An 8,252-nucleotide genomic window follows, 5' to 3' on the forward strand; every position below is an offset into this window, starting at 1 on the left:
TGAGGTCTGTTCAAAGTATAAAACTGGAATGCTTTAGTTATGAGACTCTTCTATATGCCTCTGAGTTCTAGTACCTATCTGGACTAGCTGAGTCCTCATTCATCTGACAGACCATAAGACTCAATGTCTTGGGCCACGTTTACAACAGGCCCATTATACCTGTATAGTCTTTGATATGGGCATACTCTAATTTAGACAAAAAGCCTCACACAAAGTATGACAAGATATTCTTGTCCTTGTGTGGAACTATTTTGAAGAAAACATATTTTGTTAGGGTCCACAAAAGGTAACTATAAGAAATGCAAGCATGCATTATGTTCAATAAAATAATAAAGATGCTTGTTTAAAAATGCTATAATGGAAGAAATGAAAACACGAGGGTAATAGAAAATAGAGGATCTGTGTTTGTCAGAAGGATTATTTACAGTGCCAATATAAAGTCTACGCCGCTTCAAACTTTCTTTCACATTTTGTCGCGTTACAAAGTGGGATTGAAGTAGATTTAATTGTATGTTTTGTCATTGAGCTACACAAAATACTCCATAATGTGAAAGTGAAAAGAAAATTCTACACATGTTTACAAATTAATACAAAYTAAATAACTAAAATATAGTTGTTGCATAAGTATTCACCCATTTGTTTAGGCAAGCCTAAAGTAGTTCAGATGTAACATTTGGCTTAACAAATCACATAAGTTACATGGACTCACTCTGCGTGAAATAATAGGGGTTGAACTGACTTTCGAATGACTACCCCTTCCTGTCTGCCAAACATACACCATCTGTAAGGTCCCTCAGTCAAGTGTTGAATTTCAAGCACAGATTCAACTACAAKACCAGGTATAAGCATGGTCAATAATTATGCTGTGAATGATGTATTAAATCACCCAGAGACATCAAAGATGCAGTCGTCMTTCTGAACTGAGCTGCAGGACAGGAAGGAAACTTCTCAGGGATGTCACCATGAGGCCATAAGGTGATTTTAAAACAGCTATAGAGTTCAATGGCTGTGATGGGAGAAAACGGAGGCTGGATCAACAAGATTGCAGTGACTCCACAATAATGACCTAACTGACAGAGTGAAAAGAAGAATACAAATACACAGAATACAAATATTCCAAAACATGCATATGTATACAACAAGGCACTAAAGTAATATTGCAAAAAAACACAGCAAATGAATAAACTTTTTGGCCTAAAAGCAAAGCCTTATGTTTGGTGCAATTCCAACACAACGCATCACTGAGTAACTGCCTTCTTATTTTCAAGCATGGGGTGGCTACATCATGGTATGGGTATGCTTGACATTGGGAAAGACTGGGGAATTTKTCAGGATGAAAAGAAAACGGATGGAGCTAAGCACACAAAATCCTAGRGGAAAACCTGCTTCACTCTGCTTTACACCAGACACCTGGAGAGGAATTCACCTTTCAGCAGGACAATAACCTATAACACAAAGCCAAATCTAAACTGGAGTTGCTTACCAAGAAGACAGTGAATGTTCCTGAGTGGGCAAGTTACAGCTTTGACTTAAATCGGCRCATTTTTTTTKGGCAAGACTTGAAAATTGCTGTCTAGCCATTATCCCCAACACCTTGACAGAGCTTGAAGATTTTGCAAAGCTTGAACATGTGCAAAGCTCTTATGAGACTTACCCAGGAAGACTCACAGCGGTAATCACTGCCAAAGGTGTTTCTAACATGTATTGACTCAGGAGGGTGAATATTTACCTAACCTATATTAGTGTTTATTTTTCATTAATCTTTWAAAAATTATATAATTTTTCTTCCACTTTAAAATTACAGAGTATATAAAATGACAATTAAATCCATTTTAATTCCACTATGTAACGCAGCAAAATGTGAAAAAAGTTCAAAGGGGTGTAGACTTTACATATGGTATTGTGAAAGACCTCAGGCAGGCGAGAGTCATAAGTACAAAGAAAGAATGTAAATATGGCTGAAAATAGAAGTGGTTTCTAGGTTTATTTCTCTATGATATTACCATCCCCCCCACCTGCAGAGGGAGGAGCTCAGACACAGCTGAGAGAGGATGAGTCAGATAGCATCACAACGGGTGAGGCCTCCCGACGGAGGCTTGTTCCTCTGTAGTAGGTSTAGTAACAGACTACCATATAGCAGGCCTGGTAACTAAACTGCTGCATGATTTACCTAAGGTGAAAAGTGATTTGAGGTAACTGGTAAATTAAAAATGTTTTTCTTTTCCCGTCCAAAGTAGATGTAACATTGAGTGGGGTGACGACAGCTGGAAACCCAGATCGAATGGGACAACCGATAATGAGGAAAAGGGCAATAAACAGAGATCTGAGACAGTCCGTTATGTACCATACGTGTCATTTCCTGTAGGTAATACAAATTGATGTATATAGAAAGAAGAGGACAAGAAGTTATTCCTGAAAGTATTGAAGGCTATGAATCAAACAGTTAAAAAGCAGATTCTAAAAGTTGCACCTATCTGCATGACACAATTAAAATCACCAACAAACCATCCTGTAAAGAAATGAGGTAGTGCTGTTGACTGGGAGCAAAACCAGGAGACCACTGCTTAAGATGTGTTATTTTATCATACACCTACACATCTCATCTAGTCCCCCCCCCCAGAATAATGCAACCTATATCAACTACATGTACTGTATGCGGTTCCTTCAAATTTTCTTCAATTGCCTCATTTATTTTCCTTTGTCAACATATTTGTCCTATTTTTATTGAATATAATCATCTATATAAATATACAGAGGTTAAAAATGCTCCTAAAATATTAGGCACCTGAGACCCCCAAGCTCAATTCAGGGAATGTGTGTGTGGATCCTGAGACAGCAGGAGGTTAGAGAGAGAGAGAGAGAGAGAGGAGGTCTGCACTCTCAGTGTCTAAATATCAGGCTTCTTTCCTGGTGCTGGGGCAGGCAGCATCCATACAGTGGAACAGCCAATAGGAACAGCTCAGTCATTGGAAAGGAGCCAGAGTGAGAGTGAAAGGGCCACATGGTCACGGTTCTGCTCTATCTTCCTCCATGGTGCTGAATCAAGAGCCTCTCTACCATCATCAGCTGACCAAAGGTAGGTCTTGAAGTACCACACGTCCACGCTCAATCTCAGAGTCCAACAGGTCAAGGCTTATGAAAAAAGGAATATCCTGCTTTCTACACTATGATTCCGTCATCGTACGTCTGTAATAGGAGCCTGTAGCAAAGTACAGAGTAAGGCCAGACTAACATACTGCTGCTATGCAACAAAATGAATACCCATACATACTAGCACTAAAAAATATATACTGTATATATACACATATAAAACAATGGATTCAAAGTACCTATAAAACTGAGCCAGGAAGAAGAAAATCAGATACTGAGGTGCTTTAAAAAAAAATATTGGATTCATCATGGATGAGAAAAAGAAAGAAGTCCAACTGGTCTTGGTGTGGGGGTTTGTTTCTTCTCTTGCTAAGGGCACAGGTAGCTGTGCGCTGCAGAGTTAGAGTGGACAAGGCCGGYGCTGACGAAAGGAGAGGGGGACGGGAGAGGGGGGCAGTGTCTGGAGTCCCCGTTCCCCAGGGTCTCCTGCCCTTGCCGCAGGGGCTTGGTGGAGTGGAAGCCGTTGGTGAGCCCTGTTCCCGTATGCCGCCCCACATCTACAGTCAGCTGGGCTGCCACGCCCACCATGCCCCCAACCATGCCCTCTGGCTGCCCATTGTGATTGAACACTGGCTCCAGGACAGGGCCGGGTGGGACCTTGGGCAGAGGTTGTGTCTCTAGGGACTCCTCCCCTGGTGATGGATGTTGTGGTGCCTGGGCAGGCTGTCTGACTGGCTCCCCTGGATGCTGTGGTGCCTGGGCAGGYTGTCTGACTGGCTCCCCTGGATGTTGTGGTGCCTGGGAAGGCTGTCTGACTGGCTCCCCTGGATGTTGTGCCGCCTGGGCAGGCTGTCTGACTGGGGAGTAAGCTGCCTCGGACAATGACTGCCCCCTGGTGGCCTGAGAGTCCTCTTCCCTGTCACTCTGCGCCTCCTGCTGCTCCTTCTCCAGGTCGTTCAGCTCAGAGTGAACTATGACCTCTGCCTCCAAATGGTTACTACTGCACAGGGAGGAGTCCAGTTGGTCCTCAGGATTGCCCTGAAACACACACAACACACAGTTAGCAGACATTTAATGATTTAATTTCATACAGTCAGCCCATGTAACAGTGGAGTCCTACAAGGAGGTGTGTTTGTACTCCTGTTGTTCTGTATTAACATACAACTGTAAATGACCTTACACCAGTGGTGTCAATCATAACTGAAAGGCAGCCATAATACAATTATAACACAGTCATTATTTCTTGCTATGCTATCCAGCTTTCTGAACTGCATACCATTCTCTAAATTAAATCATTGAGAATACGACCGAAATGTCACCAGTAAAATAGAGCAGTGGTGGTATGAGGTGTGACTGCAAAATAAATGAGGGATTCATTATAGATTAATTATAGCTCTCCCATCCTACACTTTTGAAGGGTATGAGAGCGCCTTAACAGTGGYAGAGTAATTAATTTATCAGACGCATGATCAAGCGGCTCATTCAGCTTTCAGCCAGAGTGTCACGTTCTAATTAGCTATACGTCATCCTGACACCTCGTTCATTGTTTCATTACTTCCTGTTCAGCTCTCACACAAACCACTCTACCTCTACACCATCTCTCTTACTGCTCTTCTACACGCAAGCACACACACCACACTTACACACAAACTACGCTCGCACGCACCCACCACGCTCACACACCCCGCTCACACACAAACTACGCTCGCACACACACACACACACCACGCTCACACACAAACTACGCTCGCACGCACACAGACACACACCACGCTCACATACACACACACACAAACACGTGCACGTGCATGCATTGACACACACACACTCTGCTCACGTACCTTGCCATTCTCTGTGTTGGCCATGTCCAAAGTTCCATTGTTGAGCGTTGGAGAGTCCTCTGTGATGGTATCCCTGTATTTGGTGATCCGGTTGGCCCAGTTACAACTAACTGACCCATTCCAAGCAGCCTGGAGAATGACAAGGTCAGAAGAAAAACACGACTCAACAAGTAACCTTGAAAAGTACTATATTTGTAGATGTGTCTAGTGTGGTATCTAGTGTCCTGACTACTCACCTTGAGCTCAGCTCCTAGGGCATCGTCCGCTACTCCTACATTACCCATGAGGCTGTGCTCCTCAGTGGGCTCTGTGAGGGGTTGGGCGAGGTCATGGTCATGGTCCAGGCTGCCCAGGGGCATCAGGGTCTCTAGCTCATGGCAATCACTGCATTCTGGCACCATGGTGGGCACAGACCTACCCCCACGACGGTACTGTGGAGGTAGAGCTGTGGAGTCCAGCCCTCCAGACACCTCTCTGGTTACACAGCACAGAGGAGGGACACGGGTTATGGACCAGGGTTATGTCACTGCACACGGTTTAAACTCAGAGCACAGTATAAAAACAAGGATTATCATTAACAATTGTGTTTTATAGGAATACTTGGGGATTCTGGCATTGAGGCCCTTAATCTACTTCCCCAGAGTCAGATKAACTCTTGCATATCATTTATATGTCTATGTGTCCAGTAAGAAGGAAGTTGGAGGTAGTTTCGCGAGTCATTGCTAACTAGCATTAGCGCAATGCCTGGAAGTCTATGGGTATATACTAGCACGCAAGCAGATACCCATAGACTTCCAGTCATGGCGCTAACACGAAACTACCTCTAACTTCCTTCATACTGGACAAAGAGACATGGAAATGGTATCCATGAGTTCATCTGCCTCTGGGGAAGTAGACAAAGGAAGGCCTCATTGCCAACATCCTGAAGTATCCCTTTAAAAACAAATATGAGGAATGCATTGTCATAGACAGTCGTTACAACTATAACAGTAGGATGAACAACATATTGTCACTCCATCTCAAATTGTGATGGCTAGCTGGATTCACTATAGTACACACTGGAATTCAAACAGTTGAGCTAAATACCAAAACAGACAGTAATAATAGTCGTTCCGTATTAATGCAAAATTATTCAAAATTATTCAAATCTGAAATGTCAAATGTGCAGCATGAAGACATGGACCCCCCCTGGGTCTCACACAAAAGTCACCCTAATACTGTAACTATACAAAACATCTCCAAATACTCCACTTCTATTTAAATCAGTTTACTGCTCTCCCTGCCAAACCCAATGCAGGGAAACATGACTTTTGTTTCATATTCTTTCCTGCTCATTAACCGCACAGCTTCATAATAGACCAAGAGCAGCCATCCGTGGTGCCTCTTCTGTTCAGGACACACTCAACAACATCTGCCTGTCTGTCTCTCTGCTGCTGCAGCTTCACACTCACACTCACATAACACACACATACACACACACACACACACACACACACACACACACACACACACACACACACACACACACACACACACACACACCACACACACACACACACACACACACCACAACACACACACACACACGCACACACGCACACACACGCACACACACACCTTCCCTTAAATGCTTTACAATGCCAGTGAAAGCTTAATGACCCTCAAATCCTAGACGTACATACTAAAGTAGACATACTAAAATAGACAGAGTCATTTGCTTTCAGGTGGCCTCTTCTTACCTGGCCTTGCCGTTGCGGAAGCTGACACACATACAAAGGAGAATGCTGAGCAGCCCCAGACACACACCAACTATGATGCCTGTCACTGCATGGATGTCCAGCTCTATAGAGAACAGGGAACAGCCCAGGAAGGCATGCAGGAAACGGGGAGAGAAAACAGACAAGATACTGGATGAGTGTCTGAACCTGTCAGCACAGGACACAGTTAGAGAACAGAAGTTAGGTGGGAGGATGAATGATAATATACTGTATATGAGGTATGATGACAGCCGGATTCCAAAAATTCTGCAGAACCCATTCTGTCACCCCTCAATCAATTTCAGCGGGCCATGGAGGAACCAATTCACACTTCCAGGGAGGGAGATATTAATTCAGCTTGGGCAATGGCTGTCTGTCTGGCAGCAGAGTGGAGAGAGGACAGATGGTGCTCGCTCCGCTCTCGCCCCGCTCTCGCYCGCCCACCATCCACCTCGCCCTCAATCACATTGCATTTACAACTGGCAAGACTGTCTGATGGAGCCGAATATGGGGCAACTCCGCAGGACCAGAATAAACCTGCTACTCATCTTACTCCGTCTCAGTGGTTTCAGCTAATGCCCTGTGCCAACCAGAGGAGGATGGACTCCCCTAGCTCCAATGAGATGACCTTTTGCTGTAGAATGGAGCTCTCTCCTGGCTTGCTTCTAGATGCTCGAGTTTAGCTGTTGTGTTCATTATTCTCTGACGGACAAAGTGTAATTGGGCTACAAATAGATGAGGATTGATGGAGGTCTCCTTGAGAAGCCCGACGAAACTGCAGTAGTATTCAACAGTGTGCACATATCTATCTTTCTTTCCCCTGCCAAGCCCCCTATAGAATGAGCCGCTGTCACAGCTCCCTTCACCGTGGTTATAGACAAGGTGTCATCCACAGCTCTTCTGCTTCTCAAAGTCAGATGTGAAGTTGATTCATAGAGCTCTCCGGGTGCAGCGGCTGCTGAGGCTACCCCTTTAATATTCACCTCAGAAAGCCAGAGAGTGAGGAGACATATATGCCACAGGCTCCCCAAAGTAACAGCCTCCTGCAGGCTTCTCTCCCCCACTGGCAGGGATSGATTAACCACTTTAAAGGACTCTGTGTTTGTGTTTGTGTGTGTGTGTGATTGAAAGTGTCGGGAGATACTTATGTAAGTGATGACGCACACCATCACAGTATGTGTAGACAGTAGACCCACTCACCATATTTCCTGGGAGGAGTGCGCACATCCTTCACTGGGGAATAAGGCCCCACCCCCACCTCAGTTGACGCCCTCATCTTAAAGAAGTATTGTGTACCACTAGACAGCCCTGTTACCTCAGCACTCATGATGGTCCCTAAGAGGGAGGGAGAGAGAGGGAGAGGTAGAGGGAGGTAAGTGTGTGAGTCATTAACAGTCCCATTTGCATCCACTTATAGAACCCACACAGCTCCCCGCAACAGCCGCACCTTCAGCCACCCACCCACCATCTTGGGAGAGGTTGTTCCACAGGTGCTCAGGCTGGCTGAGGTTGATGGTGTATAGGATCCTGTAGCTGATGATGATGCCATTGGGCTCCACAGGCG

General features: G+C 44.8%; 1 protein-coding gene across 1 annotated transcript in view; it reads right to left on the reverse strand.

Annotated features, from left to right (window-relative positions):
* Positions 1–338: 338 nt before the first annotated feature.
* igdcc4 (immunoglobulin superfamily, DCC subclass, member 4) overlaps positions 339–8,252 on the reverse strand; it is a 62,051-nt gene continuing 54,137 nt past the window's right edge. The window contains exons 12-17 of the mRNA XM_070447381.1: positions 8,154–8,252; positions 7,889–8,023; positions 6,671–6,773; positions 5,168–5,405; positions 4,932–5,060; positions 339–4,128 (exon numbers count right to left, since the gene is read on the reverse strand). Coding sequence (XP_070303482.1) covers positions 3,460–4,128; positions 4,932–5,060; positions 5,168–5,405; positions 6,671–6,773; positions 7,889–8,023; positions 8,154–8,252 — 1,373 coding nt within the window. The 3' untranslated portion in view covers positions 339–3,459. The remainder of the gene's footprint in view (positions 4,129–4,931; positions 5,061–5,167; positions 5,406–6,670; positions 6,774–7,888; positions 8,024–8,153) is intronic.

Source organism: Salvelinus sp. IW2-2015, linkage group LG15, assembly GCF_002910315.2.
Source record: "Salvelinus sp. IW2-2015 linkage group LG15, ASM291031v2, whole genome shotgun sequence".
In the NCBI taxonomy this organism is placed as follows: domain Eukaryota; kingdom Metazoa; phylum Chordata; class Actinopteri; order Salmoniformes; family Salmonidae; genus Salvelinus; species Salvelinus sp. IW2-2015.